Source organism: Carettochelys insculpta, chromosome 6 (genome assembly GCF_033958435.1).
Source record: "Carettochelys insculpta isolate YL-2023 chromosome 6, ASM3395843v1, whole genome shotgun sequence".
In the NCBI taxonomy this organism is placed as follows: domain Eukaryota; kingdom Metazoa; phylum Chordata; order Testudines; family Carettochelyidae; genus Carettochelys; species Carettochelys insculpta.
The window spans coordinates 108,317,291-108,340,779 of NC_134142.1; the positions used below are offsets into that span (position 1 = coordinate 108,317,291).

Below are 23,489 nucleotides of genomic sequence, written 5' to 3' on the forward strand. Positions count from 1 at the left end.
TTGTAAATTAGGGGATTATTGTCTTTTTTTATAGCCAGTTGCTAGAATCATCATGTTAAATTATTCATATTTAAAGTCCTCCATAGGCTTATATTAATAGGTCTGAGTCTTTTAAAGATAATTTTTTGCCAATAAGGTAATCCACAAATGCTTCCATATCCCAAGTACATGTAATCTGGGAAATTTTTAAGTAGACTAGAAGGAGCTGTAACAAAATATGTTTCAAATGTTAATGAATAAATTCTGTCACCAACTAGAATGGCCTGTTTATAGGACGTTCAAACATTATGTGAATAAAAGTCTTCAGTCATTTGGCAAGACTAGTGGGTATCCGAATCTGAAATTTGCATTATTCATTCTTAGTGGAGTGTTTTTTAACCTGTAAATTATTCTATTGATGATGATAAATGGAGAAAGAAAAATACTCTTGGTGTTCGCTGGGTGCATAGTGGGCAGAAGTGATTCTAAATAAAATGCTGTTCATAACTTCCAGGAAATGTAGTGGATTTTTAATTTATCTCATTGTGTTGGGTAACTTCACATCATGCTTAGTTAAGTTTTGTTTCAGTACTTAAGCAACTGCAAAGTTCCTTTATCTTTGCCTCTTAAAGCATACACATTATAGCAGATTTGCTAATCTATCAGAGGGGTTTCTTAGTGCTACAAAAGAATTTTTAATGAAGTTAAACATTTTTTTCAAATATTTTCAAACACCATGCTTGTCCTCTATATTTTTGACTTCATTCTTATTTCTTGGATCCCTGCTATGTCTGTTACCTTATTGTAAAGTTGTCCATTACTAAAATCTTAGTGAATAGTCACAGAGAGGTTGCTGTGTTAGTCTGTATCTCTACAAAACAAGAAAGCAGTCTTGTAACACTTTGGCTACGTCTACACGTGCACCCAACATCGAAATAGCTTATTTCGATGTTGCGACATCGAAATAGTCTATTTCGACGAATAACGTCTACACGTCCTCCAGGGCTGGCAACGTCGATGTTCAACTTCGACGTTGCGCAGCCCGACATCGAAATAGGCGCAGCGAGGGAACGTCTACACGTCAAAGTAGCACACATCGAAATAAGGGAGCCAGGCACAGCTGCAGACAGGGTCACGGGGCGGACTCAACAGCAAGTCGCTCCCTTAAAGGGCCCCTCCCAGACACACTTTCATTAAACAGTGCAAGATACACAGAGCCAACAACTAGTTGCAGACCCTGTATATGCAGCACGGACCCCCAGCTGCAGCAGCAGCAGCCAGAAGCCCTGGGCTAAGGGTTGCTGCCCACGGTGACCACAGAGCCCCGCAAGGGCTGGAGAGAGAGTATCTCTCAACCCCCCAGCTGATGGCCGCCATGGAGGACCCCGCTATTTCGATGTTGCGGGACGCGGATCGTCTACACGTCCCTACTTCGATGTTGAACGTCGAAGTAGGGCGCTATTCCCATCCGCTCATGGGGTTAGCGACTTCGACGTCTCGCCGCCTAACGTCGATTTCAACTTCGAAATAGCGCCCAACACGTGTAGACGTGACGGGCGCTATTTCGAAGTTACTGCCGCTACTTCGAAGTAGCGTGCACGTGTAGACGCAGCCTTTAAAGACTAACAAAATGATTTTTTAGGTAATGAGCTTTCTTGGGCTTCTTCAGATCTAGAAATTCTGTTAGAAGTAAACTGGTAAATTGAGAATTTAACAGAAAGATAGAGGAAAAAAATGAAATGAAAACTGATGAATCAGCTACACAGGACAGAAGGGGAGGTGAGAGGGGAAAGAAAATGAAGCGAGTTGTCTGAGGTCACTACAAATATCAAAAATGGGGAAACAGTCCCTGTAATGCATAAGGTAATTGCTGTCTCTTTTGAGGGCAAGCCATAAAGTGTCGAATTTGAGAATAAATTCCAATTCAGATGTCTTCCTTTGTAATCTGGTGGTAAAGTCTCTGTTTTAGGGTGCAGGTTTTCAGGTTTTGGATGCTATGGCCTGCTCCACTGAAATGCTTACTGGTTTGCCTGTATTCATATTCTTAATGTGTCCGTTCATTCTTTGCTGAAGTGATTGTCCAGTTTGTCCAATATACATAGCAGAGGGGCATTGTTGGCACATGATGGTGTATGTAGCATTGGTGGAGGTACAGGAATATGAGCCCCTGATCATGTAACAGTTGTGGTTAGGTCCAGTGATGGTGTCTCCACAGCAAATATGTGGAGAGAGTTGGCAATGGGGTTTGTTGCGGAGAAAAAGTTCCAGGATTAATAGTTCTGTGTTGTGATGTGTGGTTGCTAGTGAGAATTTTCCTGAGGTTAGGTGGTTGCTTGTAGGAAAGGACAGGCCTCTCATGCAGGGCCTCTGAAATTGTAACATCAAGTTCCAGTGTAGGTTGTAGATTAGTATCAGGGGGTAGCCGTGTTAGTCCGTATCCGCAAAGACAACAAGAAGTCCTGGGCACCTTATATGCTAAGAGAATTTTTGGAGCATAAGCTTTCATGGGCAAGACCCACTTTGTCAGATGCATTGGAATTGAGATTCCAGAGGCAGGTCTAATTATATAGGCTCATGAAAAGAAGGAATTAAGAGGAAGGCCAGAGCTGATGAGGTCAGTTCATTCAGGGATGACATGGCCCTCTTCCAGAAGCTGAAGTGGTGTGAATACAAAGAGAGGAGAAACTGCTTTTGTAGTTGGCCGGCCATCCATTCCCAGTCTTTGTTCAATCCTTGATTGATGGTGTAAATTTTGCAACTGAATTATAGCACTGCAGTTTTTCTTTGGAGTCTGTTTTTGAAGGTTTTTTGGTTGCAGGATGGCTACATGTAAATCTGCTACTGAGTGTCCAGGGAGATTGAAGTGTTCTCCTATAGGTTTTTGTATGTTACTGTTCCTGACGTCTGATTAGCATCCATTTATTCTTTTGTGTAGAGACTGTCGAGTTTGGCCAATGTATATGGCAGAGGGGCATTGCTGGCATATGATGGCATATATTACATTAGTAGATGTGCAGGTGTATGAGCCCCTGATGGTGTGGTTGATTGTGATCAGGTCCTGTGGTAGTGTCATTGCCATAGATATGTGGGCAGAGTTTTGTTGCAGGGACTGGTTCCTGAGTTAAAATTATTGTGGTGAGGTGCATAGTGGCTGGTAAGAATTTATTTTAGGTTGGCAGGCTTTCTGTAGGTGAGGACTCTCCTGCCTCCTAAGGTCTGTGAGAGTGAGGGGTCATTGTCCAGGATGGGTTGTAGATAAGTGATGATGCACTGGAGAGGTTTTAGTGGGGGGGTTGTAGGTGATGACAAGTGCTATTCTGTTATTTTCCTTGTTAGGCCTGTCTTATAGCAGATGGCTTCTGAATACACCTCTGGCTCTGTCAGTCTGTTTCCTCGCATCCTTAGGTGAATATTGTAGTTTTAGGAAAACACCGTAAAGGTCTTGGAGGTGTTTGTCTCTGTTTGAGGGATTAGAGCAAATTCAGTTGGTCTTAGCGCTTGGCTGTAGACAATGGATCGTGTGGTGTGCCCTGGATGGAAGCTGGAGGCATGTAGGTAAGCATAGCAGTCCAGGGGTTTCTTGTATTGTGTGGTGGTAATGTGACCATCAGTTATTTGCAGTGTGGTGTCCATGAAGTGGATCTCTTTTGTGTGGACTGGTCCAGATTGAGGCTGATGGTAGGGTGGAAACTGTTGAAATCACAGTGGAACTCCTCCAGAGTGTCCTTCCCCTGGGTCCAGATGGTGAAGATGTCATCAATGTAGCTCAAGGTGAGGAGGGGTGCTAGGGTATGAGAGCTGAGAAAGCGTTGTTCCACATCAGCCATAAAAATGTTGGCATGCTGTGGGGTGATGCAGGTGTTCTTAGCAGTGCCACTGATTTGAAGGTATAAATTGTCCCCAAATCTGAAATAGTTGGGGGTGAGGACAAAGTCACAAACCTCTGGCACCAGTTGTGCCTTGGCATCATCAGGGATGCTGTTCCTGATAGCTTGAAGTCCATCTTCATGTGCAATATTGGTGTAAAGGGCCTCTACTTCCATGGTGGCCAGGATGATGTTTTGAGGAAGGTCACCAATATATTGTTTCCTCAAGAAATCGGTGGTGTCTTGAAGATAGCTGGGAGTGCTGGTGACGTAGGATCTGAGACAATCCTGTAGTGAGAGTGCTAGTGCCTGAGATGATGGGGTGTCTGGAATTTCCAGGTTTATGGCTCTTGGGTAGTAGATAGAATAAACCTAGTTGGGGATCTAGGAGTCTGTGTGTAGATTTGTTCTGTGCTTTTTAGGGGTGATGATGTAGAGCAGATGATGTAGTTTCTTTGTATACTCCTCAGTGGGGTCAGAGAACAGTGGCTTGTAGAATGTGGTATTGGAGAGTTGGCTGGCAGCCTCCTTTTGGTAGTCTGTGTTATTCATGAAGACAACAGCACCTCCTTTGTCATCCTCTTTGATAGTAATGTCAGAGTTGTTTCTGAGTCCATTGATGGCATTGCATTGTGCACAACTGCGGTTATGGGGCAAGCAATGCTGCTTTCCCACAATTTCTGCCTGTGCACTTTGGTGGAAGCATCTATGTATAGTTCCAGTTTGTCATTTTGACCATCGAGGGAGTCCATGGGGAATTTTTCTTCTTATACTGTAGGTGGGAGGGTGTCTGTGGATGAGTGCGCTATTCAGTGTTGTGTTGAAGGTATTCCTTGAGTCAGAGACTGCAAAAGTAGGCTTCCAAATCCCTGCAGAATTGTACCATGTTTGGGGTGCTGGGGGCAAAAAGAAGTCCCCAGGGTAGGGCCAGCTCTTCTGGAAGGCTGTGTGTGTAGTTGATTATGTTGATAATATTGCTAGGTGAGTTAAGGGTACCACTATTGTGGCCCCATGTGGCAAGTAGGAGTTTAGATAGTTCACAGTCCTTTTTCCTCTGTAGAGAAGTGAACTTCGTAAATCTCCTGTCTTGTTTTAGTTAAGTCCAGCTATGTGGAAGTTTGTGTGGAAGGTTGGTTTTTGTTTTGTTTTGTTTTTCTTGATGAGTCTCCAGATTTGAGTGCTCTTTTTTGATGTTTTTGTGTTTGCTATTACAGGATGCTGATCAGGTGGTTCCTCTGTTTCCTCATGTTGTGGATTGTTGATTAATGTGCTGGAGGAGTTTGACTTGAGGGCTGTCGGTAATGACGCGTTATAGGCCCAAGAAGGTTAATAAGAGAACACCACTGTCACAGTATATTCTACAGCCAGAAGAGTTGGGAGAACCTACTCCATTTTTCCAAATATATCAGATAGACTAGAAGTAGAATTACACCTCCATCCTTTTTACTGTGCATATTCTATCTTAATTATTGGCTATAATGTGTGTTGCTCATTTGATCTTTGGGGGTGCCATATAGATTAAACCCTCTTTCCCCACCCACTGAAAAAAAAAACCAAGTTATTTTATCAGTTCCTGTTTCCAGTTCTTTTTTGCTTCTGCAACCCATTGTCATGAGGTTCACAACAGATGTGAAAGAATGAGCTAGGAGCATCCCCAGGACCACTGCCTGGCAATTGCTTTACTCGTATCAACAGTGTACATGTGGGCGGTGTCACATCAGGTTTTCCTATCTATTCCTTTCTGTCAACATCCAATCATTGGGAAGAATGATAATTTATAGTTGGTGCAGTTGAGAGCCATACACAAGTTCCCTACCCAATATTACACTGTCAGTTAAAGCCTCTTGCTGATGCTGCTAAAACAGAGAATTGGCACAAGTCAGCCCTAAGGTAGTCCTTGGAACCACTATGCTGACACTTCTAAAGTCACCAGTTGATAGCTTCCCCTTCTAAATTTATGAATTTCTCATGCAGAAATTCCTCACTCTTCTCGCCCAGAAGGATTTCTCCTGATTCTTATATTTAATTATTCAGAGCTTCAGAGTGGTAAATATTTATAACTCAAGCAGACACTGCTTTTATTATACAGTCAGTAGATATATGCTATTAATTCCATGCACAAGAAATTGGCACGTCTCAGTATTAACAGCTAATGGACTAAACTCATTTCCAGTTTCGCTTACTGACTTTGTTGAGATAAATTTAGCCTGCTATGCCCACCTACCCAGGATAATAAAAACCACATAATTCACTGGTGATAGACTGCAGATGAAAGCAGGTATTTTAATGGAATCATTACATGAGCACACAAAGGAAGGGTTGATTCCTGCTCCTCAAGCAAAGAACAGGTGAGACACAAGTTTGTAACACCAAGCAAAAGCAAGGACTCTGATTTTAGCACTTTTGACAGTGAGATGTGCCTCTTAGAAGCAAAGTGACCCTCTAAATTAATAGCTTACATTATCCCAATTAGATAATTTTGATTCCTGTATCTAAGCCTCATCATGGAGGCGGAAGACTTTCTCTTGTATGTCCAAAGTATTGAAAATTATCATCTAATGTTAGTGTTTCTTATACAGCATATCCACTAAGAACTACTTGGAAGTGTTGTTCAGTGTATTGAACTTACTGAAACATGGGTAAAAGAACATCTTAACCTGGGGGTGGGGGAAGGAAGGAAGAGGACTGACTTATTGAAAACTCATAAGTTGACCCAAATAATCTTATCAGCCTCTTCTAGGAAAAAATGCTTACTGTGAATCAAACAAGGCTACTAAATTTGGAATGTCAGCAATACAAATACATCCCCAGACTGTAATTTCTCTACTTGCTGTTGGCATTACATGAATCACTTCTGCTGTTCATTAAGTAACCAATGTGATTTCTCTTTTCATCAGTTTTGTTTGCATATGAGTAAATACAATGTAGTTTTTTCCTTTTGATTAAGTCTTGAAAGGGGCCTATTTTTTCATGAGTGATAAATCTTGAGACCCTCATCACTTGTGGCCATTAACATTCAGTGGCACTTTCGCACGAAAAGCGATGTTAGCAATGCTGTCCTTTCCAATTTCCAATTCAGTTAACTACATTCTACTAAAGTCAGTCCGTGGTACTGCAAGTGGCTGACTTGGAGAAGATTTGTGTGAAATGGATAATGAACAGAAAAGCACATGGGGAAATATTTTTTCCATAGAAATGGCTAGTGCCTTTTATTTGACACAGCTTTAAGAATGGCTGTTTGATATTGGAAGGATGCACAAAAATAGCTTCTTTGTTGTGTGTAGGTGGACAAGATCTTGTGGTGCAGTAGGGCATTGGTTCCTGATTTTGCCTGTTAGAAAACCTCAGGCCGCGGGTAGGTTGATTGGCACCTCCCTACATGCCCTGGCAGGGTTGTCAGAATTTAAAGCCAAAAAGGACCATTGTTAGGGTTCACGATGACCTTCTGTGTTTCACAAGATAGCATTCTGTTTGAGCCATTGTTTATTTTTTAAAAATATAGCCAGTCTTAAAATTGAGACTGAAATGATGGAGAATCTATCAAGTATCTAGATATGTTGTTCTAATGATTATTTACCTTTACAGTTAAAAATGTGCACTTTATTTCTATTTTCAGTTTGTCTAGCTTCAGATTCCTTGCTGTCTACCTTCTAATTTCTGTATACTTTCTCTTTTACTCATCTCTCTATTCTCCTCGTTCCCTCCATTCTTGTGATGTCCTTTTCTTGTTACAATTTTATTAATTTTAACTTTTGGGGATGCTTTCCGTGTATTTTTTTCCCTCACCAGCAGGCTACAAGCTAATTGGGTCAGGAGGCATCTTTAGACAACTTTGCTGGGACACTTTTTTACAACAGCATTGTCTTATGACAGAAGAGACCAACACAGTGCCTTTAGTAATAGTAGTGTATAAAGCCTACTCCTGTGATTAATTTTATTAGATGACTATGCATCATAAGAGCGGGGAGGTTATAGGTATTTTACTAGAGTTTATTCTATGTTAATAACATGATGCAATAGATTGATTGCCTGTACAGGTGGAGAAGGAGGGATAGATTAAAAGTAGTATTTTCAGTTGTCTGGAACCCATTCTTGTCCACTCCAATCTGCGCTGTACCATCATAGACTTAGGTTAGAAAATCCCATCCAGGTTAGGAAATGCTGCTTTTTAGGGAACATTGTTCCGAGAAATTCTGAAACAGAAAAGCAGTATAGGAAATAGAGCTACAATGTTTGCATTCGTTTAGCAATCAGCCTGAAAGAGAATAGATAGGAAGCAGTGATAATGGGGAAAGGCTAGAGATTTTTAATATACAAAAACCTAATATAACGCTATATGTGGTCACTTTCATTCTTATCTGCTCTGGTTTCTTTTAGTAGCAATTGCAGTTGGCTGTTTTATGAGCCAGTTAAAACTGGAAGTCCTGCCAGCAAAAACACATTTTAATCTAGCTTCCAAAATGATGTGGTGGAAGATAAATAATTTTTTTATTTTAAACTTGTGTCAGAACTTCTAATTTTTCTGTGCATTGTAGTAACTGAAGTACTGCAGTTGAGCGATGCACTTCGAGATGACATTCTTCCTGAGCTTGGTGTTCGATTTGAAGATCATGAAGGTAACAAATGGTCAATATTGTAAATTGCAGCTTTTGTTAAAATCCGGTGAATTATTTTCTTAAGGCTGAAAAATGTCAGTATGATCAAGAATAGTCAGGAACCATTGTCACACTTGCTGAATGCACTGAGCTTTAACAGTTTTAGGTCTTTCAATATTTAAAACCATTCAGATAAAATGTACATTTGAATCTCCTTATATGGTCTTTAGTCATTTCTAAATGGTCATTTGGAAGCATTGGAATTTAACTTACTAATACAATTTAAAAAGACTATTGCAAAATGTGTTTCAAGAATTGTTTATGGTACAGTAAACCCTTGAGATATGCGCAATCAAATGGCCTGTGTCTTGGGTTAACAAGCCTGCTGCCCCCTACAGGAGCAAAAAACCGCGAGTCATGCTGCCGTCCCTGACAGGAGCCAGGAAGCTGCTCCTATCAGGGGCAGCAGCCAGACTCTTGCCGCCCCTAGTAGGAGTGGTTTCCCGCTCCTGTCAACAGCGGCAGCTGCAAGTCGGGCTGCCGACCCTGACAGGAGCGGGGAAAAACCGCTCCTGTCAGGAGCGGCAGACTTACTCATGGCTGCTGCCCGTGACAGAAGCAGTTTCCTATCGGAGGCGGCAGCCACGTGTCAGGCTGCCATCCCTGACAGATAGCTGCTTGCAGCTCCAGTCCTCCCAGCTGAGAGACACCAGGCCACAAGCCTCTGTCTGCACTCTGAGCTGGGGAGCCCGGTGGGCAACACAGCTGCTTGTGGCATGTTTTCTCAGAAACCATGGCACGAGAAGCTGGGGGATGCGTGGCTTCCCCACCACACACTTCCCCTAGCTGCCCATTCCTCTACCCCCCTCCCCAATTTATGAAAGATTTGATTTACACAAAGGTTGCCCTGGATGCAACCTCCATGTAGATCAAGGGATTACTGTACCAGATGCATTAGAACTGCTTTGTATTTGTTTTGATTTGTTGTTTCTCCAGGACTCCCAACTGTGGTCAAATTGGTGGACAGGGAGACCTTAATAAAAGAGAGAGAAGAAAAGAAAAAGGTTTTAAATTTATTTTAAGTCTTTCACTTTAACTCGTTTATATGTTATTTTGCACTTGTAGGCTACGTCTACACAGGCAGCCTCTGTCGATAAAACTGGGCTTTTGTTGACAAAATTCACTGAGCATCTACACGGTTCAAGTGCTCTGTTGAGAGTTTGACACCAAAAATGCAGGTGTTCAGCTGCAATGATATACCTCTCTCCTATCAGGTATAATGCTTCTGTTGACAGTATTTCGTCAACAGAGTGCCCTGATAGACACTTCTGTCAAGAGAAGGGACTTCCAGTTCCCCGGGTAGCCCTGTTTGCAGAGCTTCCAGTGAGCTCTTTCAAGCTGCTTTTATTTGTAGATGCAATATGTCGACAGAGGTACTGCCAAGGTTGCTCTGTCAACAGTGACCTCTGTCAACAAAGGCTGCCTGTGTAGACATAGCTGCAAAGTAAAACATCTGTAATAATTGACATGTTTTCCCTTCTGATTTGTAACAGAAGTGGAAATTTTAACATGGAATGAAAAAATAGCACACCCAAACTGATAGCAAAACTCATGTTGCGCTTGAGAAAAATACTTTCAGGAAATTATCTATCTGAAATTTTGTGTTGGGGGATTTAAATCTTTTCACGTTTCAGACGCCTTTATGCAATTATGGTGTACTAGGTATGGCTTATTTTTGCTTTTTTTCTCCCTGGCAGAAAAATTCCTATGAGTAAATTATTCTCACGTATTTATCAATACAAAGCAACGTACTTATTTCTATGTAATAGGATGATACCGTTTTGACACATGTGGATAAAGACAGAATGAATGAATGCCTAAGTCTTCATTAATGTAGAACTGAATGAGACAGGATTCCTGTATGGGTCAGTAATAGGATATGATCACGTATTTAAAGACTGAGTCATAATACATACTCACATAGTGACTGAACTAATGCTGTACAGGACTTGAATTCTGATATTTACTGAAGTAGAAAACTGGCAATTCCATGATTTGGGGTCATACTGACTAGACTTGGTTTGAAAAGTGGTGGTTTTTCCCCACGGTTTTTATTTATTTATTTATTTATTTATTTTGCCAAAATCAAACTGAAAGTTTTGAACCAAAAAACTTCATTATTTTGATTAGGAAATATCACAGTGCTGCATTGGAATTACAGTTCAGGTGTCTTGTGTCCTCATTCTTTTCTGTGAGCATTGCTCTCAGGCTAGGCTACATCTCCTTGGCTGGGTTACAACCAGTACTGAGAGACTCTTCGGAGAATTTAGCTGTCATACTCTAACAAGATTGACTATATGTAAACAGAGACTTTTCAGAGGTTCATAATTTGGCCAAATTCTGGCATTTTTTTCCATGGAAATAGCCAAAGGCTCATTTCTGCTCCAAAGATAACACTCCTCCCAAAATTCAAACCTTTTTTTCAAAGCATGAAGGAGTATAGAGCACTGAATGTTCTCAGTCTCAGTTGTAAGAGTTATTTAATATGGGCCAAACAATGCATTTGATCCCTAATCTTTCACAGCGATGGCTGAAATACTTCTGTTGAAACATCCAAAAAATATTCCAGCTGAGGCAGGTACCAGGCAGGAAAAATTTTAGTGAGAAGAGTTAGTTTGGCAAACATATAAGCAACTAAAAAACAGTCTTATTATGGACTCATTGAGCACTCATAATTATAGATGGCATTACCAGGTTTGCCTACAATCAGATACATAAAACATAGAGCTATTTAGCATCCATTACAAGTTAGACCTTTCTGTTCCAGTATCATCCCAAGGGGAGGTCAGTGCTGCCCCTCTGTTGCCAGACAGCAGCCACCAGGCCCTTACTCCTGGCTCTGACTGCGGCCGCTGAGCTCCGATCCTAGCTCCCATTTCCAGGGTTTTGGTCCAGTGATATCTATGGTCTTGCTGTGGTGGTTTTTCCCTGTGATTGCTGTAATATCAGAGCCTCCATTTGGTCCTGGATGGTTCTGAGACCATGGATGTTGCCAGACCAAGGAGTCCTAGGCTAGAGAGATTCAACCTTGTAGTAAGAAATAATCAAAATTAAACCATTGCATTAGGTTAATTAATGTTGGTTTTTTTCTAAATGACTCATCATAGATTGAAGAGGAGAAAAAAAGAAAGAAAGAAGAGGCAGCTAGGAAAAAACAAGAACAGGAGGTAAATATTTGAATATCTTCTTAATTTACACTGAAGTGGGCATTATGTTTTGAATATATGTGTTAGTGGCTATATTCTTATGCAGTCAAGTATGCACTATGTATTTAATTTTCAGTCCAGCCTTAGCTGGACCTCTTTTTAGGGCGAAAGGGGGGGGAAAAAAAAAAAACCCATTGAAAATTAGAGTGGTAGATAATTTTGGGGTCATTTAGCTCTCAATTATTTGTGCCTACAAGTTAGGTCACCTATGCTATTTTTGGATGGTGCCCTAACCTCAAAATATTGTATAGATTTCAAAATAGGATATTTTAGCATGTGGCATTATCTAAATAAAGTATTTCAAGACATCCCTGTACTCCTTATGCAATGAAGTTTACATGGATGCAGGAATAGCACACCCATTATCTCAAAATGTTTCGAGACACAGACGTGTTGCATAGATGTGGGCAGCTATTTTGGGTACCTTTTGTATCCCGAAATAGCACCCTTCATGTACACCTAGCCTTAGATGTTTAGGTCTCGTGTGTAGCATACAGTGTGCACAAGAGTTTTAGAGCTCTGACAGTTAAGAAACATATAAGTTAGAGAGGCTTCTGTTTCTGTCATTCATATTTTGTACCTCTTATTGCTGTATTAATATGCATGAAAACAGCACCATTTTCCTTAGGAGTCCCTCTTTTCTTGCTACTTATGCTTCATCTGAAATCTAGTTGTCTGTAAAAACAAATTCAACTCCGTAGAATCTAAATGTAACAAGTACAACAGCTTAAGACTTTGGGTTGGGGGGTAAGCACCAGGAGCAGATGGTGTCTTGTAAAGCAAAGATCTTGCTTCCAGGCAAATGGCATTAGTAATGCAATACAGGACAGTAAACCTTCAAAGTACTAAATCCAGGGAAAACTGTATGTTTCATGACTGTCAAAACATCTTTACCCATTCTTTTTAAAATTGTTCATGACTTTATTTCTTTTAGTGACCTTGATGGGCTCCCATTTTTCAGTAGAACCAGTTTTTAATTTTCCTTTAACATGGATTATTTATTTTGGGCCCTGATCCTGCTATTACCACATGGAACCCTTTTCAAATCAGTGGGATTTCTGCTTAGGCATAGAAAAACATCTGCAGTGAGCTCACTGCCAGATAGCTTACTTTCTATGTTTGTACCTAAAATATAACAAGGGCTCAAATAAACAAAAGATACATGTGACTTCTGCACCACATAAGCTGACTATTCTGACCTATTGCAGGAAGAAACAGGACATTTGTTTGTCTTAATTGGCTCTTAACTGACTTAATTGTTGCAACAAAGTACTAAGCTATTTACTCCCCAGACAGATATGTTTGAGATTGATATAGAGCTGTCCATCACTGATAATTTCTCTCTCTCTCTCCACCTAATGGACAAATGCAATGTGGGTCTCCTTCATTTGCCATGTAGATGTTCTGTGCATCAATTCATGTATACCCAGGGACATCATTTGAGAAAAGGAGAAGTGCCAGGGTAAATCGTTAGGATGCTAATTAACTGTAAAGGTGTAATGTTTGTTTTATATTGCAGGCAGCAAAATTGGCAAAGATGAAGATTCCGCCAAATGCACTGTTTAAATCAGAGCTTGACAAATACTCCAAGTTCGATGAAAATGTAAGAATTATATTCTTTTTCTTTTCTTTTCTTTTCTTTTTTTCCAGTTGAAAAATAGGAACTTCAGGCGGTTACGATCGTTTCCCCAGTGGAGCATTGCCAATTAAGAACATGATTGTGCTCCCATCAAATTAAGTGTTCACTGATGTCATGTGTAAGATTGTATATAAAAGCCATAATTTTTATGAGTGGGATTGTTAACACATCTTTAACTGTCTGGCTGTCCTAGTACTGCGCAAGACTTCTGACTTTTGGGAGCCCTTCTCAGGGATTCCATCACAGAAACTTCCTCTTGGGCGGCAAAGATTGCATACAAACCCTATCTGACAGATTCAGAGGATCTGTTGGAGACCTGAACCACTTGCAGATTATGGCCACTGTGCCCCCTCCATTTGACAGCAGGGCTTCACTGGACCATGTTAACAGGTCGTCTCTGTCTATTCCCTGGAGGGTGAAGGCTGGTGCTGTGTTAGAAAAGTAACTGTTACCCTTTCTGAGTAGCAGCTGCTGGGCCAGTGTTAAGATAACATACATTGTCCTCCAGTCTTCTTCCTCAGTGTGAACTCTTGAGTGCCCACTACAGGTCAGTTAAAATGGTGGTGTGTGAGCAACTGAGCCCACAACATACATAAGTGGTAATAAGTACATGGATGATCCTCTGTGTGCAAATCAAGGGGAGATGAGATCTGGGCTGAAACTTAAGAGGATTGTCAGTGTGATACAGAGTATTTTACTGCCTTTTCTTACAAATCTGGGATTTAATAATAAGCTGATATGTCTTGAATAGTGGCCTAATATTCTTGATTTACACAACTCCTGCACTATGGTGCTATGTTCATTCATTTAGAATTTTATATTAATTATGTTTCTACTCTCTTCTATCAGATAGGTATGAATCTGGTGGAAAGCGATAATAAAATCATGACACACATTTATCAGATTTACCAGAGGCAAAGTATCTGGATGAACATTTTTAAGATATTAATGTTCTTAATATTCCAGGGATTTCCTACCCATGATACAGAAGGCAAAGAGCTCAGCAAAGGACAAATGAAGAAATTGAAGAAACTTTATGAAGCACAGGAAAAACTTCATAAGGAGTATCTACAAATGGTTCAGAATGGAACCACAAGTTGAGAACAAAACCAGGACATTTTTAGTCCTTAAAATAAAGGCGACATCTGGGTTACTATTGGAACAGTAAAGAGCATATAGTGATGCTCGTATTGTTTACATATTCTACTGTGGACAAGCTAAAAATACTTGTTTACGTGGATCATCTAGCTTAGGGAATCACTAAAATTTTATTATTAAAAATAAAAAGACCCTATAGGATATTTGGTCACAATCATTCATAAATTATACACTTCTGGTTTCGGGAAGATACATGTGTTTCTTGCTCCTGGGTAATTTCTCTTGCATGTCAATCTTTTTAGCCAATTAATATCCAGTTTAGCTTGTGCTTTGCAATAGTTAAGTCATAACAAGTAGAACTTATTAAGACGTTGAGCAAAGCTGATAATTTGTTCTACATTAAGAATATAAGAACAGACATATTGGGTCAAACGAAAGGTCTAGCTAGTCCAGTAGCCTATCTTTCAACAGTGGCCAATGCTGGGTGTCCCAGAAGAATGAACAGAACAGGCAATCACCAAGTGATCCCTTCCCTGACACCCATTTCCTGCCACTGAAAAAAGAGGCTAGGGACACCATTCCTACCCTTCCTGGCTCATAGCTATTGATGGACCTATTCTCCATGAATTTATCCAGTTCTTTTTTTGACCCCTGTTAAAGTCCTGGTCTTCACAACATCCTCTGGCAAGGAGTTCCACAAGTAGACAGTGTGTATGTGAAAAAGTACTTCCTTTTGTTTGTTTTAAAGCTGCTACCTATTAATAAACGATAAATATTTCTGAGATGATTTCAGTGACATTACGTGGACACGAACTACCATAAATAGCTCAGAGAGGATGCTGATAGTTGAAACTCAAAATATTCTATACACAAATAAATACATCTGTGGTAATTTAAGCTAACAGTCATCTTCATGGAGCTAGACTATCACAACCCCCACTTGGCAAAAAGGGCAATAAGTCTCTTCCTTGTGTTTGGACTAGCTCAGCTTGTGACCTGAATGATGGAGATGAGTGCAGGACTGATCATTTACTCTGGGTGTAGGTGGGGAGCGAATGGACGGAGCCAGGGAGCGAAAGAGGCCTTCCCTTTCCCCTCTCTGTTCTGAGAAACAAAGGTTTGCCAAGCAGAAAGGTGAAGTAACTTTCAACAACCTCTGAGCACAATGGAAACAAGGGAAAAATTGTGCGTTACAATTCACTATTGGATTATGCAGTTATGAACTCTACTGAATTAAACACAGCTTTTTAAACTTAGCCAAGACCAGGGTTAAACAAATTTATCTGCATTGTGACCAAATTTTTTTCAGTAGAAGGAGCCCGTATGACTTAGATATCACTTATGAAGCACAGCCCCTTTGAAAACTCTGAGTATTTTGTCATCTTTTTGTATAATGGAAATTAAGGTAGAGAGAGGTTAAGTGACTTGCCATAAGGTGTCAATGAGTCAGCAACACAGCTAGCTCATTTCCTATTCTAAGCAGAAATGTAGCCTAATCGTTACTGCCACATCTTTAAGAGCTGTAAACTCTTATACTATCAATTGTATTTCATGAAGATTCAGGGTCAAAATTGTGGAGTTCTAAAAACATCTGACAATTTCTTGTCCAAATTCCACAGATACGACTAGATGACCGAAGCCATATTTAATATCGGTGGCAGCATATCATACACATTCTCTGCACAAAGCTAATGTTCAAGTTTAGCATTTTGTTTTACAATACCGTTATAAAATGTGAGTTAAAAGGTTTTCTTCTGTCTTCCAGTTATTAAATTTCTGCTCCAGAGATGTGTGTGTGTGGTATTCTTAGGAATTTTTTAAGAAAAAGCCAAAATATAGAAAGGTGATGAGGACAGAAAGTAAGTATTTAATTGTATTCTGTTTGTATTTAGTACATTTTTTAAGTTTATTATCCATTAGTATTTACTATTGTGCAGATTTGTTTGTTTGTTTGTTTTTCTTAAATTGTAGATCCTTAGGCAAAAGAAATAGAAGTAACTGGTGAGAGAACTGTTCTTTCTCCCTAAAATTGCAAGTGGTCCTCTTGTTGAAGTTTTTTTTTAATACAATTCCAGACTCTATCTTTGATTATCACTAATATCTTCTGTCCTCAGGCTTTTGATATCTCTCTTCATATTTCTTTTATATGCATAAATACCCTTACCAGATCCTCCAGTCTTTTTCAGCATAGCTGCCAGTGAAGTACTCTCACTAACTTTAAGCAAATGTGTAAAAAATATCAGTATTTGTTTAAAGATAAGGCCTGGTTTAAATCCTTTCCTGACTCAGGGTCTAAAATTCTTAAATTATTGCCACTATTTCAAAAGAAAAAACAAACTTGCAGAAGAAACTATTTTATGGCTAGGTTTAGCACATGTGAGAATTTTGGCTAGTGCTCATTAGCACATACAAGTTGAGCCTCTCTAGTCTGGCACACTTTCATCTGACAACATCCATAATCAAGCTTGATTTTTAGTTAGCTGGATGACCACTTACCATGGGTGTGGCCAAGATTCCCTATGGTCCCATGAAGTTTTACTGCCACCAGTGCTGGCTTTCAGTGTTTTGTGCTGTAATTTACCCCTAAATGTCTGCTAAGAGTTCAGTAAGCAGTAGAAGTGTTGGTAATGTGCTGGATGACATTGGCCTCCTATAGTCCAGCAAATTTTCTCGTCCAGTACTGGTCAGGTCCAGAGGATGTCCGACTAGAGAGGCTCAGTCTGTACTTCTGAGAACAAGGGGGAACTGTTGCTCCATTTCTCCTAGTTTCCCTAATTCTGATCTTCTGGTTCTCATCCCACTTTTCTGAGAACTCCTTCAGCATTTTTTCTTCAGCGGCTCTTCAGGGTTCTGTTGTCTCTTCTATGCATTGAGGCCATATCTACATGAGAGGCTTTTCCCAGCAAAACTGGGTTTTTGTCAGGGAAAAAACATAGTGTCTACACACAAAATGCACTTTGTTGACAGTTTGTCAACAAAATCCAGCACATCCACTGGCAGCGTTATACGTCTCCTCGTTCAGGTGTAACTCCTCTCTCGATGGTGTTCTGTTGACAAGACAGCTATATAGATGCTCCATGGCCGTTTTGTCAAGAGAAGGGGATTCTGGTTCACTGGGCAGCCCTGTTCGCAGAGCTTCCAGTTAGTTGTTCTTTTAAGATACAGCCAGGCAGTCTGGCTGTCTCTGTCAACAGAGTGGATTGTTCTTTCCGTCTGCTTTTATGCGTAAACAGAATCTGTCAACAGACATTTTTTCCGGGAAATCTCTTCTAGCAGTGACTCCTGTTGACAGAGGCTTCTCATGTAGATGTAGCCTGAGAGACCTTACCCCTTCTAGAGATTTTTAACTATTACATCCAGCCTGCCACTGTCTCAAACTCTTTCTCTCCCAAGATTAGTTTCTTGTCTTTCCTTCTAATTTTTTTTTGTTCTTGACTTCCTTTTTGTATTTTTATTAATGACTTCTTTGGTTGTTTCTCACTGATAATATTCCAAAAGTTTTCATCTCAGACATTCTTGCTTCATCTCTCTCCCTAAGCATACTCAAAAATTCTGCTGGTGGTGGTTATATTGCCCTCCCTCCACTGTGGAAACATCATTCCTATCCCTAAATTCCCGTACAACCTGATAGAGCTCACTGAAATTAGTAGGTGTTTTTTCATAGTTTTCTGTGGAAATCAACTCCTTAACTGGCTTCTGGTTTTTAACTTCATCCCATTCAACGTCTTCAAGTTTACAGTCAGTGCCTTGTATAATCTCTGTCCCTCACATCTCTGCTCAGTTTTCCCTACTCTCACACTGTGCATCCCAGTCCTCTCAGTCAACCATCTTTTATTCTCAGTTCCATTGTTACAAAAACAGGAACACTGAAAGATCTCCTTTCTCACCTCCAAGGCTCTCCTTAAAATCCATTTCTTTTAAGAATGCTTCCTGTGTTGTTCACTGCATCAATAAGCTTCACATCTAATCACTGGCCAGGTTATTTGATGTGAGAAAATGAGGAGTGGGGTTTCTACCAGTTTGAACTGGTGCTCCAAGCCTGACAAGATAAGACCTGGAGATTCATGCAAGACTTCCCATCTTTTAAAGAACTTTTCTTCCATTCTTCTGTGCCTTGTGACTTTTCTATCCCTTATGCCTTATACTTCTTCTATGCCTTGTGGTTTGTCAGCTCATAATCAGTCAATCAATTCATGTAACATTTGTTCATCTGGAGGTTGTTTTTCATTGTCAGCATGTTGGTGCCTCTTCTCTTGGGCCGCGTTGAGACATGGTATCTGTTTTAGTCAGGGGTGCTTGACCTTCAATTCCAAGGACATCTTTCTGTCCTGTACCAGTCTCCCTTTTACCCAGGGCCCTGGGACAGCATCTTGGTGCTCTCAAGCCTTCAGCTCCCACTTCGGCTATCTGGACACTAAGAAAACCTTAACATTTTTCTCTCTTTATACACTCGTGTTCCTTGCCCGTTCACTCTTTCACTCCTGCTTCCCTAAGACTATATAACTGTTTCACATGGGCAGAAGAATATAATTGCCTTTAAGGTATAAAATCTAATTCTTATTCTTGTAATTCTTAAAAACCTTTGGTAGTATAAACCTTTATTTATTATATCTCCTTCATATAACAACCTATATTCTAGTTATTCTTAAGAGCAAGAGTGTGATCTTGCTGAATCACGGGGATCCTTCTGATCTCTTTCTGCCTTGACATCAGATAGACACAGTCTACCTGATAATTCTCTACTAAAGGCTTAAAAGACTGTTTCTGCTAACCAGAGAAGGGTGGCTGGCAGTTACAGTTGTCTAACTAATCATTATACTAAACAGTAGACCCCCCGCCACCCCAATTTACACAGAGGTTGCATTCCTATGCAACCCTGCATGTCAAATTTCACATTACTCGGGGGAGCTGGGAAACTGATCAGCGCTGCTGCACTGGTCAGTTTCCCCACTCCTGTGAGTGGTGGGGAGCAGGAGCCTAGCTCCCAGCTCCCTGCTGCTCACAGGTGACAGGAAACTGATCAGCTCTACTGCACAGGTCAGTTTCCCAGCTCCTGTCAGGGGAAGCAGCCAGGAGTCAGGTTGCCACTCCTGACAGGAGCAGTTTTCCTGTTCCTGACAGTGGTGGCAGCCAAGAGTCAAACTTTCAGCTGCTGCCACTGACAGGAGCAGGGAAACAGCAACACTGGTCCATTTCCCTGCTCCTGTGAGGGGGGTGGGGGGTGGGAGCTGGCACCTGGCTCCCAGCTGCCTGCCACTCACAGGAGTTGGGGAAACTGACCAGTACTGCTGTGATCCATTTCCTGGCTCACTTGAGTGGTGGGCAGCCCAGAGCCAGGCACCAGCACCCCACCACTCAGTCGTATTAACCTGAGATTTGCGCAGCTTGAGTGCAGGCATCTCTGGGTTCTACTGTATTCGTGTTCTCCCATGTATACATTACAGGATATTATTATAAAACTGTATTGCCTAAATGTTTTCCCATTATAATTTTTTCTTTGGTCATGTCAGCTTTTGGCATTTAGCACTTTGGAACATGTATAAGTTGAAGGTCCTGTGAGTTATTTTTATTTAAAGTAATAGTTAATGAAACACACAGGTGACAGCTATTCTTACAAAGTAACAGTTAAATATTTTAGCTTTGATTCATTAGCATTCTAATTTCTAAATAGGAAATACTCTTTCCTATTGTGAAGTAAATGGGACTTCTTCTCCAAAAGGGTAGTGGGATTGAATCCTCTTAATGGAAATGTGTCAGATCACTTTAGTTAACCAAGGCTCATGGAGGTTATGTTACCACCTTATGCTGTTGGCCCTCTTTGTGCCATAAATTATGCAATGAATCAAACCATAAAATAATTAAAAAATCACGAAGCAACTATGATTTAAAAGGGCAAGAAAGTGACAATAATAGCAACAATGTGGCAAAGGGAAATTTGTTACTAAAGATCAAATGTTTCAAGTATGATTACAAACATGTTGTTTAACCAGACTTCTCAAATCTAGGACCCTGAGAAATCATGAATAGATGCAATTGTTCCTGAAGTCTGCTAGCCACACAGACCAGAAAGGAAGCCTGGGAATTTGCATGCATTTTCTGTTACCTGCTTCCTGCACACCTGGAAAGCAGCAGAGGTGAAAGTGGCCAGAATGGACACATTTGGGGCACTGACCTCTAGAGGCCAATAAAATTGATTTAAAGTTATGCTGTTTCCATGCTAGCAATAATTCAACCTGTTAAATTCGAACTTGGCAATACACTGCTGAGGAGGGGCAGCATGAAAGAGTCAACTTTAGCACCACTTAAAACTGATCAGTCGCATCTAGCCATGATTTCTCAGGGTCACTAAAGAGCCACAGGCCCTGCGCCACCGCCACCATATGGTTGCAAGGCTCTGTGGACCATGCTTCCACACTGTGCCATGTCCTGTCCTGTCCTGTCCTGTGTGGGGTTTCAGTGCTTGAGAGGTCTTACCCTTGTGGTTCCCTCCCTGGGCTAGCAAGAAATACTATTTACCATGCTAAGCTGAAAAGAGGCTATTCTGTGCAGCACTGAATAAAATACATTTTATGGGGCTACCCTCCCCAGCCACCATGTGACTGGTAGACTAGGCCCCATCCCCCACCAGGTGGCTGCTGAGCTGAGTGGACCATGCTTGCAGACAGCAGCATGCCCTGTCCTTTGAGAGGTTTCAGTGCTTGAGAAGACTTTTCCCCTGCACAGGTTTTAGCTGGAGAGGCCAAGAAACTTGGTTTTTGTGCCGTACATTTTACGGGGCTGCCCTGCCTTCTTAGGTGCCCATGTGGCTGTTACATTTTTAAGTGGTCCCTGCTGGAAGTGTTCTTCATTGAATATTTTCTAAAGAGTGTTGTTTTCTGTCCCTTTTTAAAAAGTAACCCAACCCACAGGTTGCTTGATTTAAAGACAGTTTCCTGTGCTCTCCCTGTAGGGCCACACTTCCTTCCCAAAGTGTGTGCCTGGGGGGACGATTTCCTGTGAAAGAAGGGAACTTGTGGTCACTCTCTTTTCCTTCCCTCTCCCACACAGGGAGTTCCCTAACTGCATAGACACACCTCCAAAGATGTTACTTCTCTGTGGTGCTGACTCACAAATTTTTCATCCTCTCCTAATTCAAACCAGGCTCCTTCAGCCTCTACCCCTCTCCTTCAAGGCCTCTGTGCTACCTCCTTTTGCACTACAAATTAAAATATCAGCCCCGCCACCTCTTTACTTGTATTTAATGTCAATTTAAAGTATTTTGTAAAAACTTTTTTCCTAAGAACTGCTTCTTTCTGTGTTGTGAATGACTCACAGATTTTTCTCTCTCTCTGGTATTACACCAGCTGCAAGTGGCAGACTAGACTCATTTTCTTGCACATGTGGTGAATCCCACCTTCCAAATACATGACGTTCCACTTATGTATCATGGGCTTCAGCTTTTGAACCATTCCTGTTTAGTGTATTTTCAAGTGGGGCTGGGGGAAGAGATGTCTCAAAAATGTCTGTTTTGTTTTCAACAGCAGGGGAGACAGAGGGTAATGCACTCTGGGAAGGTTATGTCACATATCCACAACCACTTGTGGGGCATTTGTCCTTCCAAATGCACCTGCAAAATGAAACCAAAATGCAACATGGTGAAGGGACTGTGGGATAGGTGCCCACAATGCACTGCTGCACCAGTCAAAATTAGGCAATTTAGTAAAGACACTCCAACTTTATAATACCTAATGGCAAAAAGTCAACTTTGATAACTTTTACTTTATTTTGTAGTATAGCTGTAGCCTTATATGCCTAAATTGGACACAGCTGTTCCATCCCACAGATAACTGCAAATATCTCTACCAGTATATGCTAGATCACTCAAAGAGAGGGTCCTAGAATGTGCCATCATGTTACAAAAGTTAGGCAACCACCAGTACAATAATTTGATGTAAGGGGATCTCAACATGAGGGAGAGGACTTTATTTAAAAAACAAAAAAATAAAACCAAACAAACCCCAAGGAGACAAAGTACATGAAATTTACTAGTTTACTTAACATCTGTGGAAGAGAAAACAAGTGTTATAGATTCTGGGCTTTTTACTTAGGTTGTTACGTAGTCTGCCCATAGCTTATGGAAAATATAATTTGAAGGTGGGGTAGTAGCATTTACATGAGCAACTGCTTTATTAATTGCACCCTGGCTCAAATACATTCTTTCCACAAAGCATTCACTTTTAGAACAAAATCTGGATAAGAGCAATAGATATATTATTAAAATAGAAAGCAACATCCTGACTCTGCACTCATTCAAACCTATCTGGCAAAACTTCAATTGATGTCTATGAGAACAAACTCTGGCACAAAATCATGTATTTGAAAAAGTATTTTAGCAGAGTTCTAGGGATACATCTCCAGGATTTTTATGAATAACCATCATAAAAATCTAGAAGAATCCTAAAAAGTCCTGAGTCATAAAACAACTGAACAGAAATTTAAAATGGGAATGCCTGACCACCTTCTGGGACCCTCAGCTGGTCTTCCTTTCTCTACACTACTGTATCATTAGAGATTTGCAGGGAGTCAGAAAATCTTGTGGTCTTGTTTATTTATACCATTGAGAACTGAGAGTAAATCAAATGACATGAATGAAATTACCCTAAAAGAAAGCCAGTGAAAATGAGAGGAGAATTTGGCCCACACAGTTCTCCAGCCAGAATGTATATACACTATTTATAAAATCCAAACTTAATAGTTGTTAGTGACTGGACAGAGGTCCCTTTGGGTGAGCAGGAAGAAAAAAAATGTAAGGGAATAATCTAGATCCTACTGACAGCCATATTAAACTGAATTCTCTGTATCTGTGTCCTATTAAACCTAACTGCTGTGCGTGCAAGCCTAAAAGATACATGCAGTACAATTCTTTGAATTTAATTTTCTCATTAGCCCCATTCTCTATGAATAATATTAATACTTAATGTAACTGTACTTCTGTATCTTTAAATCACTAGAGAAACTGAATTAATCTAAGTTACCTATCTAATTAGTAATTATATTAAGTGGTAAG

At 40.6% G+C, this 23,489-nt stretch overlaps 1 protein-coding gene across 7 annotated transcripts in view; it reads left to right on the plus strand.

The window, feature by feature from the left end:
- The window catches only part of CARS1 (cysteinyl-tRNA synthetase 1), a 67,326-nt gene extending 47,676 nt beyond the window's left edge, over positions 1–19,650 (plus strand). For 2 of the 7 annotated variants that reach the window (XM_074997791.1, XM_074997792.1), the window contains exons 19-23: positions 8,381–8,461; positions 9,437–9,504; positions 11,608–11,667; positions 13,226–13,309; positions 14,312–19,645. In XM_074997791.1, coding sequence (XP_074853892.1) covers positions 8,381–8,461; positions 9,437–9,504; positions 11,608–11,667; positions 13,226–13,309; positions 14,312–14,446 — 428 coding nt within the window. In that variant the 3' untranslated portion in view covers positions 14,447–19,645. Of the gene's footprint in view, positions 1–8,380; positions 8,462–9,436; positions 9,505–11,607; positions 11,668–13,225; positions 13,310–14,311 lie in introns of all 7 variants that reach the window. The other 5 variants (XM_074997794.1, XM_074997795.1, XM_074997790.1 and 2 more) reach the window with 4 other exon arrangements.
- The last annotated feature ends 3,839 nt before the right edge of the window (positions 19,651–23,489 follow it).